The 19,939-nt window shown below is 37.5% G+C and overlaps 1 protein-coding gene and 1 non-coding gene across 2 annotated transcripts in view; one reads left to right on the top strand and one right to left on the bottom strand.

The window, feature by feature from the left end:
• The window catches only part of DNAH8 (dynein axonemal heavy chain 8), a 311,999-nt gene that overhangs the window by 190,994 nt on the left and 101,066 nt on the right, over positions 1 to 19,939 (bottom strand). Inside the window, exons 27-32 of the mRNA XM_054492591.2 lie at positions 13,524 to 13,720; positions 12,871 to 12,997; positions 10,174 to 10,409; positions 8,296 to 8,400; positions 4,146 to 4,259; positions 1,948 to 2,010 (exon numbers count right to left, since the gene is read on the bottom strand). Of these exons, the coding sequence (XP_054348566.2) occupies positions 1,948 to 2,010; positions 4,146 to 4,259; positions 8,296 to 8,400; positions 10,174 to 10,409; positions 12,871 to 12,997; positions 13,524 to 13,720 (842 nt within the window). The remainder of the gene's footprint in view (positions 1 to 1,947; positions 2,011 to 4,145; positions 4,260 to 8,295; positions 8,401 to 10,173; positions 10,410 to 12,870; positions 12,998 to 13,523; positions 13,721 to 19,939) is intronic.
• Positions 14,136 to 14,249, top strand: LOC129039768 (small nucleolar RNA SNORA8). The gene has a single exon (XR_008503469.1). It is a non-coding gene; the product is annotated as a small nucleolar RNA SNORA8 (small nucleolar RNA).

Here is a 19,939-nt window from a genome sequence, read left to right as displayed (position 1 = left end):
GGACAGGCAGAACAGAAGGTACAGAAAGGCAAAAGATGTGCCCTACATTGTCTTTTTTTTTTTGAGATGGTTTTTTTGTTGTTGTTGTTTTGTTGGGGGTTTTTTTTGTTTTTTTTGTTTGTTTGTTTGTTTTGAGATGGAGTCTTGCTCTGTTGCCCAGGCTGGAGTGCAGTGGTGCGGTCTTGGCTCACTGCAACCTCCGCCTCCCAGGTTCAAGCAATTCTCCTGCCTCAGCCTCCTGAGTAGCTGGGATTACAGGCACATGCCACAATACCTGGCTACATTAGCAACCACACCCCGGGGTAAAATCTTGGCACATAATGTCCCAGTTGCTGACTAATCAGTTGGTTTACATCACATGCCCTAAATTTTCTCTGCAAACTTGAAAACAAGGTCATCCACTCAAACAAGCCCCAAAGCTACTCCTCCTACCACATGCCCTCCTTCGATAAATAGTTCTACCTTCATCAATATGCCCAAGTTGGAAACCTTTAACTTTTTCACTCAAACCAGGTTTCAGGCCTGTCAATTCTGCTTCGTTAAGAAACTCATGATCTATTCAATTTTCTTCATTATACAGGTGTCACTTGCTTGGTCTCAATCTTTACAATTTCTTGCTTTTACTACCAAAACTGCCCTCAGTTTGATCTTCCTCTCTCCAAACCAGTCTCCTCATTAGTACCACTAAAAATCTTTAAAAAACACAACTATTTTAAAAATTCAAGTATGATCTATCACTTCTTGCTTAGAACCCTCCAACCCTCAAGATAGAATTCAGACTCCTTATTATTGCCTACTGGGCCCTCCACTGGTGCTCGCTGCCCACTCTGTCACCTCGTTCCTCATCACTATCCTCTTTAGTACTGCATCCCAAAGGTACACTACCCTACCCTATACTCCTTCATCTCCCCATATCGCCCTACTAGTTTCCTCTCTGCCAGGCCTTTGTATGAGCTGCAAATTCTGCTTAACTTTCTTCTTCCCCTCCTTCTTCCCCTGGCTAACTCTAATTAGTCCTTCAAGATGGAGCTTAGATTCTTCCTCTTTCAGGAAGCCTTCTCCATCTGCTCCAACAGCCCATCTGTTTCCATTACACCAGTTTCCATTACACAATTTCACATACGTAGGTCACAGCTCTCATCGCACTTGTAATTTTCTCTCTAGCTTGCTATCTTTCTATCAGATTTTAGCAGCTTAGAGGTAAGAACCACTTCTTAATCAAATTTCTCCTGAGCAAGCCACACAGTAGGCATGTGATCTTTTTTTTTTTATTACTAAGAATGCAGGGGGAAAGGGGACAGGAAAAGAACATAACCACACTATTCAGCCACTGTGGGAAACAGGAAAAAGAGCAGGAGCAAAGAAAAGAATTGCTTGATGCTCCTGAGGAGGAAGTTCACATAGGAATCCATGAATTTGCAAAGTATTAATCCATGTGGATGTGTGAACTTTCTCTAGGTGTGCTCAGCAATCTGAGTGTAGAAAAAGATGGTGAATGGTTGGCCTGATCCAATGAGTATTGTACAGGCAGAGGAGATAGGACAAAGAAGTGGGGAAACTTAAAGAGATGGATGCAAAAGGAAGACAAAATAATGAATACAGAGGAAAAACATTTGCCAATATTTAAACAATTATTTTGATAAATTTTACTATACTATGATTTCTTATTACTTTACATATCAAATGAAATGCTTAGAACTAAAATAAATTATATACTTAAATTGAAAATCAGTCTTATTCTCTAAAAATACAGAGAACTATTCTGTGGAGAGGAGCATGGAGGGAGACAGAGGAGTCAATTGCACCATTTAGCAGATTAGAATACAATTAAGGTCTGATGTACTTGAAATACAAACTTTTCTATTATAAAGTAAAACCTCCATCTTTCCCTAAAATCATTTCTTAAAATTACACATAGTCAATGTAACAAAAAAAATGTGGTTTCACCTGAAATATCTGTAGCCTGTTGCTAGCTTCTTGGGGTGGTATATTTGGAACCATGGGTCCTTCCTGTAAGGAAGAATATAATCTCCATTTTCATTCTTAATCATATGTATTTGTCAGTTTATTGAGTTTATCTATTATTTCCATTTAAACAAACAAGCATTATTTTTAATTTAAATGATTTAATTGTGTCCTGTATGGACTTGAAGCTTTTATTTATTTCTAACAGCTTTATTGAGATGGAATTCACATACTATACAATTCATTTATTTAAAGTGTACAAGTCAGTGATTTTTAGTACATTCACAGGGTTGTGCAACCATGATCACAATCATTTAGAACATTTTCATCACTCCATCTTCCATTCATTTTTAAAGGACCTTGACACAGCTAATAAAAACTGTGACAAAATTACATTCTGTATGGAGTGTGTACCCCAAGGGCTCTGCCAAATTTCATTTATGATTACAAATGATGATGCTGTGTTTGTGCATTAGAAAAACTGATACAGAGTTCTGAGAACATCCTCTTTTTACTAATTGTTCAGCCCAATATGGAAACAGAGACACACATAAGTTGAATATTTGGAAGAAGCAGAAAGCAGTGTCTGGTGGCTATGAACCAGAACACAGTTGCAAAATAATCCTCAAAAACAGTCCCCAAAATAGGTAAAGGAATAAATGAATTTATAGCAACAAATTAAAATAACAGGGGCTACTCCCAATGGAAAAATGAAGGCTATTAAGTATATTAACATGGTCAATCATGATATGATGGATATACTAAATAATAGACTACATTCCCAATATAATAGTGTTTAAAAAGTAAACTGAGGCCCAATAATTTTTTTTAAGTTTATCTGAGCACACAGTAATTCATAAATTGGGAAACTCCCAACTAGACTTGATTCAGGGTCTCCACTGCAGAAGGCTTTTACAGAGTGAGCACAGAAGTAATACAAAGAAAACATTTTATTCGTTTCACTTATAAAGTTGTCTTCTTTGGTCTATCCTGCTGGGAAGTCCCCAATTATATAATTACGGGTTTGTTTGCTGCTTCTGATTAGTTGAGCTGTTTCTAATATAGGCATTTATAAGAAATAGTGCATTCAGATTTGCTTATGTCTGCAAATTATGCAAGGGCAAGGTAACTTAAGATGCCTGACTGGCTGTGTCTGTTCAGGGATTCTTCAGACCTGGTCTCCATTTTAAATTTACTTTAACAATAGAATGAGGAGGCAAATCAACAGATATGTTCAGTACATGTTAAAAAAAAAAAAAAGCATTATATAAGTGACTGGCTGTGTCTGTTCAGGGACTCTTCAGACCTGGTCTCCATTTTAGATTTACTTTAACAATAGAATGAGGCGGCAGATCAACAGATATGTTTAGCACATGTTAAAAAAAAGAAAGCATTATATAAGTAGCACCAAGGGCTTAAATCATCTTATGAATACAGATCCACTGTGACCACTAAAAGAAAGAATATTTCAGGGGAACATATTCAGTCTTGAGTTTAACTTCAAGGTCAACATTATCAGTCAGAATACCAGTAGACCCAGTATGACTTCCATTATTTATTCTCAGGGACCTTATTGGTTCTCTAAGAGTTAGTGAGAATGCAAAATCAATGGCATAATATCCTGGTATTAGGCGTTTATAGTTTCTCACAGACTTCCAACAACTATATTACATTTTCTACCATGAGAATTCAGCCCCCGAGAAAGGACAAAACCAGACCCTTTGTTCCTTCCACAAATTCCAAAGTTGTTGCTCCTTTTAACAGTAAAATCTGTTTTCTTTCTCTATAAAATTTGCTTAAAGCAAGCTTGCCCAACTCACGGCCCACAGGCCACATGAAGCCCAGGACAGCTTTGAATGCAGCCCAACACAAATTCATAAACTTTCTTAAAACAATATGAGATTTTTCTGCAATTTTTAAAAGCTAATCAGCTATCGTTAGTGTTAGCGTATTTTATGTGTGGCCCAGAAAAATTCTTCTTCTTCCAGTATGGCCAGGGAAGCCAAAAGATTGGACATCCCTGGTTTAAAGGATTAGCTATCCCCTTTTTCTGATAGCTACAAATACGCAAATATAGCCACTTACATGCAACGTACCTATTCCTCAGGGTTCATCACTTTCATTTCATATAAACATATCATAGAACATTTCAACATACAGCAAGAAAATACTTAAATTACCAACTCATATGCTTCTGCAAAGTTTATCACGTCCTCACGAAAAACTTCCACAGCCTCAAGTAGATTGCTTTTAAACTTTGGCTGCACTTGAACTAGGTCCTCTTGTACCGAAACCTACAATAAAAAAGAATATTCAACCTGAGAGTGAAAGTAATATATTAAAAACAAAAATTACAATTCTATTCCAACAAGTTTGTTATCTCACAGATATCCTATATGAACAAGGAAGTCTCTGTTTGCTTGTAATAAAATATATTAACAAGCCAAATGTACCTACAGGAGACTCAAATCATTCTAGCTCTCAAATTTGACTCAAGAGGCAAAGCCAATTTCTCTATAACTGCTTCTGGTTGATCCAGTTCAGGCCATTGCTGTGACATGGGAGAGAGAGATACTATTATTGGCACAGTCTGGGTCACAAGTTGTCTGTGGGGCCAGGCCAAGACCTGGGATTAGCAATCTCTAATAAGTTCACATCCCTGCAGTGGTTGGAACAACTTCCTAAAAGAAAGTGATATTACTCTAGGTATTAAAAAAAATAGCAAATACCCTACACAATGGTCCTGAAAGACTCTGCTTAAACCTTCAATAATAATTGCCAGCACTTAAATAATGCCTGCTATCTGCCATGCTCTTTACATATGTTAACTCTTTTAATCTTCATAACAACCCTATGCGGAAAATTGTACTATGCTAATATCATTACCATTTTACAGATGAGAAAACTGAGGCACAGAGAGGCTAAGTAACTTCTCCAAAGTCCCAGCACCAGTATCAGGCAAAGTCAAGATTCAAAACTTGGCTGTGTAGTTCCAGGGCCCCTGCTCTTAACTGCTCTCAACAATAGCAGCTATCTTTAGATTGGAACATATATTACCTCAAGTTTAATGGTGACCGTAGTACAGAACAATCTATCTCTGCTAAAGGATGGGTTAGTGGGTTTAACACTAACCATTAAAGAGATAGAGGAACAACCTAAGTGAGTCTTTTTTTTTTTTTTTTTTTTTTTTTTTTGAGACGGTGTCTCTGTCGCCAGGCTGGAGACTGGAGTGCAGTGCCACAGTCTCAGTTCACTGCAGTCTCAACCTCTGGGGCTCAAGTGATCCTCCCACCTCAGCCTCCTAAATAGCCAGGACTACAGCTGTGTGCTGCCATGTCCAGCTAATTTTTGTATTTTTTGTAGAGACGAGGTTTTGTCATGTTGCCCAGGCTGGTCTGGAACTCCTGGGCTCAAGTGATCCACCCATCTCAGCCTCCCAAAGTGCTGGGACTACAGGTGTAAGCCACCATGCTCAGCCATGAATTTTTTCCATTGAAATAATAGCAGAAAATTGGGTTTCACTAAACCTCAGCAGAGATTTCCTATTTCTTTTCTATTTCCTATTTCTTTTCCTGACTAACCAGCAAGAGGAATAAGCTATTAGTTAATATTGGATACGAATTTAAATAAACATGAGTTTATTTCTTTCAAAAAACTATTTTATATACATTACCTCAAGTGAGCCTCATAGACACATTAAAAAATTAGCCTTCCTAAATGACCCCAAGAAGAAGTTGAGAAACAAATGTTATTAACTTGCATAAAATCATCCAGTTGACTGGTAGTAGAGCTATAGTCACAAGCCATGACCTCAACTTCAGTTTTGTGTCTCCTTGCTGTTGTGTCTTGCTTCAGTATAAGTGACAAATATTTCCATAAATAAGAAATGTTAAAGCCAATGTCCAATTTAATTAATATTCAATAAAATTCAGTATAATTAAAGAATGTAGGTCATCCCTTGGAGTTCTTTTTTTTTTTTGTTGAGACAGAGTCTCGCTCTGTCGCCCAGGCTGGAGTGCAGTGGCGTGATCTCGGCTCACTGCAAGCTCCGCCTCCCGGGTTCATGCCATTCTCCTGACTCAGCCTCCTGAGTAGCTGGGACTACAGGTGCCCGCCACCACGCCTGGCTGATTTTTTTGTATTTTTAGTAGAGACGGGGTTTCACTGTGTTAGCCAGGATGGTCTCTATCTCCTGAACTTGTGATCTGCCCACCTCAGCCTCCCAAAGTGCTGGGATTACAGGCATGAGCCACCATGCCCGGCCCCTTGGAGTTCATTTTTAATGTCTAATTTTGGTGTATAAATGTTTATCAGCTTCAAAAATGCTTAGAGAAATTTATAGCTATCAAGTTCTACATTAAAAGAAAAAAATCTCAAATCAGTAACCTCAACTTTGCAAATTAAACAAAGAACAAATTAAACCCAGAGCAAGAAGAAAAGAAATGATAAAAACTAGAGCACAAATAAATGATCAGAGAGAATAGAAAAATAGTAGAGAAAATCAACAAACCAAAGTTTTTTATTTGAAAAGACTGACAAAATTGACTACTTTTACCTAGACTAAGTAAGAATAAAGGAGAGAAGATGCAAATTACTAAAATTAGGAATGAAAAAGGGGACATCACTACCAGCCTAACAGAAATAGAAAGGAGTATAAAGATACAATCAGCAGAGTGAACAGGCAACCTAGAAATGGGAGGGGAAAAATGGAGAGTTGTTGTTTAAATAGAGTATCAGTTTTGCAAGATTTTTTGCAAGTTCTGGAGATTGGTTGCACAACAATGTGAATATACTGAACACTACTAAAATGGTTAAGAAGGTAAATTTTATGTTACGTGCATTTTACCACTATTTTCTTTTTAAAGCTTAGCACAAAGCTACTATAATCAAGACAGTGTGGTGCTGGCATAAGGACAGACATATAGATAAAAAGAATAGAATTGAGAGTCTGAAATAAACCCTTACATCTATGATCAATTGATTTTCAGCAAGGCTACCAAGACAATTTGTTGGTGAAAGGATAGTTTTTTCAGTAAACAATGTCAAGGCAACTGGATTACCTACATGCTTTTATATGAAGTTGAACCCCTAACTTATACCACATGCACAAATTAACTCAAAATGTATCAGAAATCAAAATTTAAGTGCTAAAGTTATAACACTCTCATAAGAAAACGTGGGAGTAAATCTTCATAACTCTAGATTGGGCAATGGTTTCCCAGATAACATACCAAAAACACCACCAACAACAACAATAAAAAGATGAACTAGACTTCATCAAAGTAAAAAACTTAATGCGTCAAAAGACACCATCAATAAAGTGAAAAGATAACCCACAGAACAAGAGAAAACATTTGCAAATCACATATCTGATAAGAAACTTGTATCCATAATATATAAAGAATTCTTACAACTCAAAATTAAAAAGACAACAAAATTTTTAAAAATCAAGCCAAGGATTTAAATTCACGTTTCTCCAAATAAGATATACAAATGACCAATAAAATGGCCACATGAAAACATGCTCTATCTCATTCGGCATTAGGAAAATGAAGCTCTCGCACATGGACAATATGGATGAACTTTGAAAAATTAGGTTAAGTGAAAGAATCAAGTTACAAAAGACCATATATTGTATGATTTAGTCTACATTAAATGTCCAGAAAAGGAAAATACACAGAAACAGAAAGTAGATTAGTGGTTGCCAGGGCTGGGGCAAGAGAGAGAATCAGGAGTGACTGCTAATGGGCAGGGGGTTTCTTTTAGGGGGTGATAATGTTTTAAAATTAGATAATGATGGTGGTTAAGCAATGATGTGAATATCCTAAAAAACACTGAATTGTATGCTTTAAAATGGTAAACTTTATGGTATGTGTATTCTATCCCAACAAAGCCATTAAAATAATTTACAGTCTCACATTGCTTGATGATGGTAATAGGCTGAGAAATGCGTCATCAGGTGATTTTGTCATTGTGTGAACATCATTGAGTGTACTTACACAAATCTAGAGGGACAGCCTACTGCACACCTAAGCTATATGGTATGGCCTGTTGCTCCTAGGCTACAAACCTCTACAGCATGTTACTACACTGAATGCTGAAGGCAATTCTAGACAATGGTAAGCATTTGTGTATCTAAACATAGAAAAGGATCAGTAAAAATACGGTATTATAATCTTATGAGATCACCATTGTATATGCAGTCTGTTGTTGACTGAAACATTGTTATGTGGCACATGACTGTATATTAAGCTTTAAAAGGTATAAAATACCTTTTTTTTCTGGAGATAGTGACTTAAGAAAAAATAATGTAGTTAAATTCATACTTACAGCTTTACTCTGCAATTTGTTGAAAGAATATCTTAAGGTATCAACTGCTTCTGATTCTTCCTTGGTTACTTCAACTTCAAATCTGTTTAAAATAGCATAGGCTTCCTGCAGGATGAAGGTGGAGTTTAGAAATATCACAAGGGAAAGCCATTGCCAAATGATTTAGATGCCTTCTAGAAACATATTCCTACATCTTAGAAGAAGACAGCATGTTCTAGAAAAATGGTTTCCAAAATTAAAAGTGTATGAAAAGCACCTTTAGATTCTGACTACCAGATACTAACTCTGGATCACAGGCTCTGAAATGTGCATTTAATAAGCACCTAGGTGATTCTGATGGAGATGTATATGTCTCTCTTTTTCCTCCTTGGCCCTGTGTCAACACCACATAAGATACAGACTGTATTAAAACAGGGGTTGACTATACAAGGAATGGAATGAAATGATGTGGGAGATACTCCACAGAAAAGAAACTTGAATGATCCAGGGTCCAAGGGATGACCAGTAATTGTCTTCATCCAAAAAAAAAAAAAAAAAAAGTATGGTAAAGAATTAAGCTTCTGTAGTCAGGGAAAAATTGATACAATAATTTATTATATCTTGAAGTCTGGCTGGTCAGCATCCAAAATCCCCAAATACCAAGATTTTTTTTAAAGCAGTAAAAGTAAAAAGTTCATTAGTTACCAAAGAGTATAAACTTTCAATGGGTTCAAGAAAGCATAAAACAGTCATAGATATTGGGTACCATAAGGAGGCAGCGGTGGTGTCAATTCCCCAGATATTGCAGGCAGTGAGGCAGTGCATTGTTTATAGACAACAAAAGAATAATAAAAAGAATCAAAAGCCTGATTTTTATCACCATGTATCAGAAATTCTAAATAATATTAGTCCTAAAACATTCTAAATATTAGTAACAGACAAACTCACCAAGGCTATCCAAGTCCTGATCCCCAAAGTCTGTGAACATATTACCTTACATGGTAAAAGGGACTTTGCAGATATGATTATGTTAAGGAGCTTGCTATGGGGAGATTACCCTGGATTAACAGGCAGGCCCGATGTATTCACAAAAGTCCACATAAGAGAAAGAGTGTGGCAGGAAAGCAGGTGTGAGAGAAGACACAATGACAGAAATGGGGGTAGAAGTGATGGCATCACTGGAAGGGAACCATGAGCCAAGGCACGTGGGCAGCCCCTAGAAGCTGGAAAAAGGAGGGAATGGATTTTCCCCTAGAGCCTCCAGGAGCAACATGGCCCTGCTGACATCTTGATGTTAGCCCCATTAGATCCATTTTTGGACTTCTGATGTCTAGAACTGTAAAATAAACAATCTGTGTTGTTTTAAGCCATTAAGTTGGTGGTGATTTGTTATAGCAGCAATAGGAAACTCATACTGTTTCCTAAAAACATCTTTCATTGATCTAAGTTCCAACAGTTCACTATGGAGTCTGAGGCAACTGTTTCTGCCATACTGCCTGTGGTACACCACCAGTCATGAGTGAGACCTATAATTGGTTTCTAAGGCAAGCCAAAGATATTGGGAGAACTTGCCTAACATGTTGGGATTGACATGACAAGGGACAATTATTTCTTTCCACAAAATGTTGGTGCCAGTATAAAAAATTAAACACTACCTACCCCACTATAGCATTATTAACATATTAATATTTCTTTGTATTACAACAGTGTCTTTTGTATACTGTTCACTGTTGATAATTGCCAAAATTCTCCCAAAGACATCAACATCAGAGACGAGAAACAGGCAGACTGTGCTACATAATAGATGAATATGTTAAAGAATCGCTTTCTTAGTGTGTCTCTATTTCTTTAAAAAAAAAAAAAAGCATTCCAAGAAAAAAAAATGCAATCATTTCTTACTTCAATTGGTCCCAAAGTCATGTCCATTTGAATTTCATTATCACGTATGCAAGACAAGGCTTCCATTGCGAATCTGACATCATCTAAATCACGAATAGGTCTAGATAACTTTTTCAAGTATTCATTAATAAATGCTATCATGTCTGACATTTTCTTTTTGTATTCTTCATTCAGATATCGACAGAGTAACATCTTCCATGCCTTGGCCTCGATGGACAAGGCCAATTTCATTGGCTCTGATGAAGACAAGAAGAGATTAAATTAGAATACAACTGGCATTCTGAAACTATAAGGGCATCTATAATTGCTCTGTCCAATTCAGTGGTCACTAACCGCATGTGGCTTTTGAACACTTGAAATGTGGTTAGTATGAATTACATGTGCTATAAGGTTACTAGATTTTGAAGACTTAATTCCTGTCCCCACAGAGCATGTATCCCCGTGGAGATGTGCATGAGTTTGACACCACAGTCCATGGGGGAGCATTTTTGAAATTAGTTCTATCACTGTTCTGTGTGACCCTTGCACTTCTTCTGACCATCCCATTAACAGCCCTCATTCATTCCTGCATTTTTCTCGAGGGATCCCATGAGGTGGAGTGAAATCTATTGTTTTGTCTGTCAAGCCGTGACTTCACAGGTTTCTTGCTTTTCTACTCCCCACATCATCCACATGGTCAGAGTATCCGTCTACCCTGACCCTGGACCCTGGACCTAGCCAGTTGTCCCAGGTCAACATGACCTATATTATGGACCAATCAGAGTCCTTTCTTGAGAGTTTGAAATGAGGCTTGAGGAGGAGCCACGTAGTCTGGGAAGCAGAAAAACTCATGCACAGAGGGAAGAAGAAACGAGAGGCAGAGAGAAAGAACTTCCTCAGCTTCCTATACTGTCCCTGATTCTGGTCCATTCTGAAGGCTCAGTTGCACCCTGGATTCTGGGATAAACCTTTTCTCCCTTAACATAGCTCAAATGTGTTTCTGTTTCTTGAAAACAAAACAGCTCTAACTAGTCAACTCTGCCTTATCAATCCTTCCCCTTTTACCTCTCAGTACCCCTACACTCCCCAATTCTGCCAAGCTTGAAACATGGCTGCGCCGCTCTTGCCTTCCAACCATTAAACTTAGAGGCCTGTGGATCTGAGGAGAAAGCGTGGCCCGAGAACAACCATGCAGCCAGTCTGGTGATTGAGGCTGTGAGATCATATCTCATGAGATCCCCTAGGGTACCCTTTTCCCTCAGGCCTTAGGGATTCAGCCCACCCTCCCCTTTCTTTATAACTACCATCACCTCTTCCATTTTTAGATGCCACTCTCCGAAAACAAGCTCCCCAGCACACTCTATCAGTATACTACAGTTGCTTTTTGTATTGTGGATCATAGTGCTAACCATTATGAGGAGACAAATGTGAACTTTTAAAAAATAATAGAGTACAGTTTCCAAAACGCTACAGAAGTTCTTGTAATTATTGCCACTGATGCATAGTTTCTGATTTCCAGGTAAATAGTCCCCCTTAAGTACTTGTAATTCTTTGGTACTTGTGATTCTTCCTCAGAGAATCACAAGCACTTCCTTAGTAGATACAATAATAATATTTAATATTTATTCAACATCAATCATATGCCAGGTACTATGCTAAGCGTCTCATATAAAGCATTTCGTGAGGTGGATACTGTCATTTTCATCAGCAGAGGAAATGGAGATTAAGGAGGTCAAGTAACCCAAGTGGTCAAATTCAAGAGCCACAGTTACATTAACTTCTTGATAACAGACCTGAAAATCTACTTAAGGTAGATAATGGATGTAAAATACCTCATTCAAATATTGTCTGAGAATAAAATCTTCCCACAAACTTAGGATAAGACTGATTGTTATGTAACCATGGTAACAATGAGCCACCACAACCAGCTTTAAACCCAAACCATAGACCAAGTCAACATCAGTTCTCATATGTGTGCAACCCTATCAGTGCCAGGCCCTTTCTTCTGAATGTCAACTAGTCAAGAAAGACTTAATCCAATAAACCCACCTCTGAGTGCCAACCAGCCTACAACAGTCTCACCTGAGTAAGCATCTTTCTACAGATGATGTCAACCTGTCTACGTCCACAGTCCTTCAACTCCATACTGCCCAGACACCCTGTATGAGACCAGCAGTCTACCCTGCCAGATACACTGTGCCTGACCAGTACAGCTGTCACTACAGCAAGCAATAAAGTCCTCTTTGTATTTCAAGCATTAATGATTGTCTCATCATCCTTTGATACTCTTCAAATCCCAAATGGATCAACTTCTTGGCAGACTTCAAACTGTTTGACTCCCATCTCATGTATACAAGCCCCTCCTCACAGTAACCTAAAAGAGAATTTCACCTATACTTTTAGCTGTTTGACTGCCAGTGGAGGAATCGGCCTGTGTAGTGTGTCTACGGATGTGTGTATAAAGAATATCAATGGCCCAGAACTATTTAACATTTATATTAGGTTGGTGCAAAAGTAACTGCAGTTTTTGCCATTACTTTTAATGGTATAATAATATTATAATATATCTTGGTATAATACTATTATTATAACCTTGGTATATTATTATTATTATATCTTGGTATAATACTATTGTACCAAGATAACTTAATAACTGCTTGCTAAATAAAGTACATGTGAAAGTACAGATACTTTACATAATAAATATTTTTAAAATACCTGTATGTAATTCAAGTGCTCCTACAAAAATAATAGGCTTCAACTCATCAATCTCCTGTTCAAAAGTAGCATAGTGTAGAATTTCTGATCTGATTTCAGTCAGAGAGGGGTTGTTAGCCAAAAATTCCTGTGGTAAGAAAAGAGTCAATATTTTAATTTTTTAACAGTATAAATCTTACCATAGTTACATTAGAAAATTGCATTTGCTCATACACTTTTACACTTGTGTGTGCAATGGGCCCAGTGGCTGGGTAAGAAATAGGGTGTCCACCGGGAGGCGAGGAATTTCACAGTCTGCCGGGCATGGTTATTCAGAGTTCTAAAGTTCCCTTGAGTCTCTAACCAAAATACAGCTGGGTCTACAGAAGTGTGACGCACCCTTGAATACCCAGCCTCTAGTCCGTGGTGGCACATAAGTGGTACTCACTTGTTTAAGGAAATTGAACAAAATCTGTCTAAGCCTCAGTAGTATCAATTGCCTCAGTGTGTCCATGTGAGAATTACACCAGCTAGAAGGTGACAAGTGCTTGGTATTTATAGATTCTTGGCCTCTGCTCATGAGTTCCTGTCATTATCCCTGATATTTTCCTGGTCCACCCTCAAGAATTAGAGACAAAAAAACCCAAACGACATCACAAGTAACAGAAAGATACCTTCACTTTCACATCACGGTCCTCTGTCCAGAGAGTCTTGTACTTCTGAAAGTCCTGCAGGGCCTCATGAGCTGCCTTTCTTAGGGAATTTACAGAGGAAGAAAGGAGCAGGACCAACTTAGAAATATCCTTGTGCTCCGCTACCCCCGGGTAAAAATTCTTCAGCTTCCTCGCAGGAATAACTTCTTCAAAAGATCCTGAAAACAGAGGTTTTTACACTATAAATAACTTCTATATTCAACTTTAAATATTATCATTTTAATATTTGTGATTCTTTTTCAAACTGTATTTTCTTAAAGACTCACCCTCCAAGTAACTAAGAGGTATTTTGAGTAATTAAGAGCTATTCTCTTGCTATCTTCATGGATTCTCATTAAACTGTGGTGTCAGATTTTGAGGTAGATTTCTTTAATCTAGAAGAACTGTTATTCAGAGCAGAAAACTGAAAGACACTGATTAAAACCCCCCAAAATGTTAAAGTCCTTTAAGAAAAGGTTAAAAGCGTTGAAATTTCCACCCTGAGGAATAGCACAGTGGTTCAAGGAGAGACATTACATTTATTACCCAAATGACCTTGGGCCAAGTATTTAGTCTTCGTGGATATTACTTGTGAGAATTAAATGAGACAACCTCTGCTGGGGTGTTTAAAGGTCAGTGCCATAGATTTTCAGCATCTGACATCTTGGCTTCCTGCTTGTTAAACCTGGTATTTCCACTGATACAGTATTTGTGTGGTTTTCTTAGACTGTTCAGTTTGATACAGTCTTCAATAGTCACCAATGCTTTTATTTTTCTAGGGTGTCAAATTGAAAACTAGGCAGATCCACTTACTCTAAAAATGACCCTAAAATAAACTGGTTGAAGAAATTCGATCCCAAAGATTATTGGTGGAGAATTTCAAAGTTTTTATCACTATATGCATATTCAAACAGAGATAAAAGAAGCCAAAATAAAAGAATTGTGGCCAGGCTGACAGGAGAAATGTGGACTAAGCATCAGTTCTAATAATGAGGGCTAACTTGAACATACATCTTTTGTAGATAAATTTTGACTCCAGCTGGCTGGGCACAGGGGCTCTTGCCTGGAATCCCAGAACTTTGGGAAGCTGAGGCGGGGAGATCATTTGAGTCCAGGGGTTCGCAACCAGCCTGGGCAACATGGCAAAACCCTGTCTCTACAATAATACAAAAATTCGCTGAGTATGGTGGCACTTGCCGGTAGTCCCATCTACTCGGCTGTACCACCTCACTCCAGCCTGGGCAACAGGCTTACCAAGTAGTGGTAAGTCCTCCAGCTTTGTTCTTTTTCAAAATTTTTTGGCCATTATAGGTCCTTTGAATTCCGCTATTCTCTATTCAAATTTTAGGATCAACTTATCAATTTCTGCAACAACAAAAAAAAGCCTTCTGGGATTTTGATAGAGATTGTATAAAATCTATAGATCAATTTGGGAAGAACTGCCAGCTTAATAATATTGGATCTTCCAACCCATGAGCATGATGTATCTCTTCATGGTATAACTTTCAGCAATGTTTTGCAGTTTCAGTGTACAGACCTTATACTTCTGTTAAATGTATTTTATTCTTCCTTCTTTTTGTGCATTAAATTGTTTTATTGCATTTTCAGATGGTTCATTGCTAATATTTAGAAATATAGTTGATATCTGTATATTGATCTTGCATCCTGCAGTCTTACTGGATTCACTTATTAGTTCTAATGGTTTGTGTGTGTGTGTGTGTGTGTGTGTGAGGGTTGATTCCTTAGGTTATTTTTACATACAAGATCATGTCATCTGCTAATAAAGATGGTTTAACTTTTTCGCTTCCAATCTGTGTATCTTCAATTTAGTTCACTTATCTTAATCCACTTGATAGAACCTCTGCTATAATGTTGAGTAGATGTGGTAAGAGCTAGTATTCTTGACTTGTTCCTGATCTTAAGGGGAAATAATTCAGGCTTTCAACGTTAAGTGTGATGCCTTTTATAAGGTTGAAGAAGTTCAATCCTACTCCCAGATTGTTGAGCATGTTTATCATGAAAGGGTATTGGATTTTGTCAAGTATTTTTTCTATGTCTATTGAGATAATCATGAGTTTTTTCACTTTATTCTATTCATATGGTGTATTTTAGGATGTTAAACCAACCTTGCTTTTATGGGATAAACCTCATTTGGTCACACTATACAACCCTTTTTATACACTGCTGGATTCAGTTTGCTAACATTTTATTAGGACTTCAGCATGGTCATTTAAATTTAAGGGTCCTTTAAAGATGTTTTTAAATATAAAGAAGTCAAATTTAAACATCTTTTCTTCTATGGTTTCAGCTTCATATGTCTTGAGAATCCTTCCCTACCCTGGTGTTTTAAATATATTGTGCTGTTTTATTCTAAAAGTGTTGTAAAATAGATGGAATAGTGTTATAGGATATAGAATAGTGGGTATGATGTGTATCTAATTTAAGATACTACTGTAAGTTTTTTCCATATGGAAACAAATCCTTAGCCACATTTATTAAATAGTACATTCTTTCTCCACTGATTCGTAAATCCACCTATATCATATATTTTCATATATATGAGTATTTCTGCACCCTCTATCCTGTTCTGCTGTATGTTACCTATCTTTGGATCACTAAAAGATGGTCCTCATTAGCCTGGCTTTGTAATACTCCTTGCTATTTGGCAGGGCAGGACCCCCTACCTTGCTTTTCTTCACCACCAATTTTTCTTGGCTGTTTTTAACTCTTTTCACTCCCATATAATTTTACAATCAAATTTATAAATCAAGTTGACAACAGAAAAAAATCTATTGTGATTTATTTGGAATAGTAATGAATGTATAGATAAATCAAAGAATTGGCTTCATGATGTGGACTTATTCTTGTCTTCCATTATCTCATTCAGTAATATTTTCTCCAACAATGCTGTGCAAATATTTTTTTACATTTATTTGTTAAATGTCTTATGGTTTGTGGCTAATAAAGAAAATCTGTTTCTATTATATATATATATATATTTTTATATATATATATATTTTTTGAGTCGGAGTTTCGCTCTGTCGCCCAGGCTGGAGTACAGTAGTGCAATCTCAGCTCACTGCAAACTCCGCCTCCTGGGTTCATGCCATTCTCCTGCCTCAGCCTCCCGAGTAGCTGGGACTACAGGTGCCTGCCAACACTCCCAGCTAATTTTTTGTATTTTTTTAGTAGAGACAGGGTTTCACCATGTTAGCCAGGATAGTCTCGATTTCCTGACCTCGTGATCCGCCTGCCTCGACCTCCCAAAGTGCCGGGATTACAGGCGTGAACGACTGCACCTGGCCTTCTATTATATATTAATTGTATTACTGGTAAATGTAGAAATACTGGGGGTTTTGTATGTTGATCTTTCATACATAAACATTACTGAACTTTTTGGTTGTAACAATTATTTCTAGATTTCCTGGATTTTCTATATATAATCTTTAAATAAGGACAATCTCAGTCTTCCTTTCCAATTCTTCTCATTTTTTCTTGTCTTATTTCGTAATGAAGATCTCTAGTAAACTATCGAATAAAAATGATAATAGTGGGCTTCCTTCTTTATTCTTCATTTTATTGGGAATGGAATACTTCTAAATATTTTTACAGATGACACTATTGGAAAATCCATCTTATTCCTGGTTTGCTAAGAGGCTGTATTTATGTCTGTGTGTGGGTAAGTGAAATACACTTACATAAACATATATAAAACACAAGAAATAAATAAAATGTATATTAAAGTAGAAGAAAAAATGAATTCCAATGCACTCACCACCAAGCTAAGAATAGAATGTTACCAATAGACTAGTCCTTTCTAGGCACCTCTCTAATCCCATTCCATTCCCTTACTCCCAGAGGCAACCATTATCCTGAATTTTCTTTGAAGATAAACTTTACAATAAACCAACATGCTTTTCCCTAAACAACTTTTAAAAACTGAGCAGTAAGCACAAAACTAGCTGTAAAGGAAAGAACATTAATTGTTCACGTGAGATGAAGGCTCCAACAAGAAAAGAGTCTCTGGGACTAGTCTGGCTTCATCTTTTCTACAAGTTTACAAAAGCCCTTTGTGTGGAAGCTATGGGGCAGGATCATAAATGAGTCCTAGAATATAAACGTGTCATGACAATCAGGGCATCCGGCAGCACTGTGTTTGTGAGCCGAGTAATAAATGTCCAGCAAGCATATGGCCAGGATAGTGAGCTAATCTCTATTTCCTTATATTACAATTACCTGCCTCCAGTTCTCAGTAGTTGGTCAAGACAGAACACTTCTGAGGAATAAATAAGTTTCCTCAGCTGACCCAGAGCAATGAGCGTAGAGCAGCAACTTCATCAGCACATGGTGAAAACAAGAAAGTCCAGAAAAGAACACAAACCAGGTTTACCCAGGCATTCTGTCTTCAAGTTAAAAGACAGTATATATAACGGCATCCAGCATTTGGTGAGAGCAGTCAAAACTCATCTGTTTCCTAAGTCACACTGGTTGCCCTCTATGCTTAGAACATAACTATCACTGCACAATCACCCTTCAACATTCACCTTGAAATTCCCTTCACCTGTCTGCTGTGTTTTATTCCTATTTCCAATATCCCATATCTTCTTCTTCTTTTTTTTTTTTTTTGCTTTTGCTTTTGCTTTCTCATTTTGGAAGACTACAACCTTCAGTAACTTTGTGGAAAAGCGTGTGTTGATGGTACATTTTAAAAGACATTGCATGTCTGAAAATGTCTATTTATATCGTACTTGGTTGATAATTTTGCAGATAATAGAATTCTTATTTGCAAGATTGTTGATAAGTCCAAGGAGATTTTTGCATCTAACAATTTATAGTTTTATGTTTAGCTTGCTACAATAATAGAAAAATATATAGAATGGACTAGGGAGAGAATAAAGAATAATGGCAAACATTGGACTAAAAGTAAAAAAATTAGATACCGATCTTCTTATATGGATTAATTCCCAGCCCTCTTATTAGGTTTGTGACTTTGGAAAAATTATCTAACCTCTCTGAAGAAAGAATTGGGTTTGATTCATAATCTCAGAAAACACACTCCCAAACACCATAATCTCAGAAATCCCAAAAGCTCAAAATCCCTAAAATCTAAATCCCGAAAGTATAAAATCCATGTCTAAAATTCTGAAAATCAAATCCCCCTTTAAAAATGTAAATAAATATATTTAAAAGAACTGTTTATTAAAATAATAATTATTTTTTCCAGAATTATATTTTTGGGATTTTGATCTTTTGGGATTTCAACATTTGAGATTATGGCATTGGATTGTGTCTTTCAAGATTATGATCAGCCCTTGAAGGAACTAATATTTATCTTCCCAGGTATTTTATGTAAATTCATAGATACATCCGCATGCTTTTTCCCTAGCTCTTCTTGCCTCTGATTTTCCAAAGTTGCTCTTTCTAGGTCCTGAATGATCAGTCCAGCGATTCGTCACTGCCCAAGAGTCCATGTGTATCTTTGCTTCAGATCACTCTCCTTAAAAAAGTTATGCTGCCTGAAGCTCTGCCCACTGGGGGGAATTCCCCTTTTCACTGTCCTTTAGGGCCACTCCTGAGTGGGCTGTAGTGCAACAGAAGTCCATTTTCAGCTGACACCAACACGTCAAGCCAATTCAGATAGACCAGTCCTGAGATTTTTCATCCTTTATTAGCTGGTTGTAGGGAACACCCCATGAGACCACAGATGTAAGCTGAGAAAGCAATGTTAGTGCAACACAGAAAGGTGCCACAGGGGTCTGAGCCACCTGGTTGTGTAGCTTACCTGGTATCTTGGGGGTGTTTTTGCTTTTTGGAGACGGAGTCTCCCTCTGTCGCTCTGGCTGGAGTGCAGTGGTGCAATCTCAGCTCACTGCAACCTCTGCCTTCGGTTCAAGTGATTCTCCTGCCTCAGCCTCCCCAGTAGCTAGGATTACAGGTGCCCGCCACCATGCCCGGCTAATATTCTTGTATTTTTAGTAGAGACAGCGTTTCGCCATGTTGGCCAGGATGATATCAAACTCCTGACCTCAGATGATCCACCTGCCTCGGCCTCCCAAAATGTTGGGATTACAGACGTGAGCCACTACACTGGGCCTTACCTGGTATCTTGTTGTTTTCAATTTGCCTTTCGCTGCATCACAGTGGAAGTGACATAGTTTTGAGACCAGTTTCTCAACCCCATTAAAAAGTTAAAGAGACCAGTTGAAGAGATAAGTTTCTCAACCCCAACAGAAAATGGACAAAGGACATGAATAGACACTTTGCAAAAGAAGACACTTATGTGGCCAACAAACATACATTAAAAAAAGCTCAACATCAGTGATCATTAGAGAAATGCAAATCAAAACCACAATGAGATACCATCTCATGCCAGACAGTATGGCAATTATTAAAAAGTC

Source organism: Pongo pygmaeus, chromosome 5, assembly GCF_028885625.2.
Source record: "Pongo pygmaeus isolate AG05252 chromosome 5, NHGRI_mPonPyg2-v2.0_pri, whole genome shotgun sequence".
Classification (NCBI taxonomy): domain Eukaryota; kingdom Metazoa; phylum Chordata; class Mammalia; order Primates; family Hominidae; genus Pongo; species Pongo pygmaeus.
The sequence above is the reverse complement of the archived record's forward strand: the minus strand, read 5'-3'. Positions and strand labels throughout refer to the sequence as shown.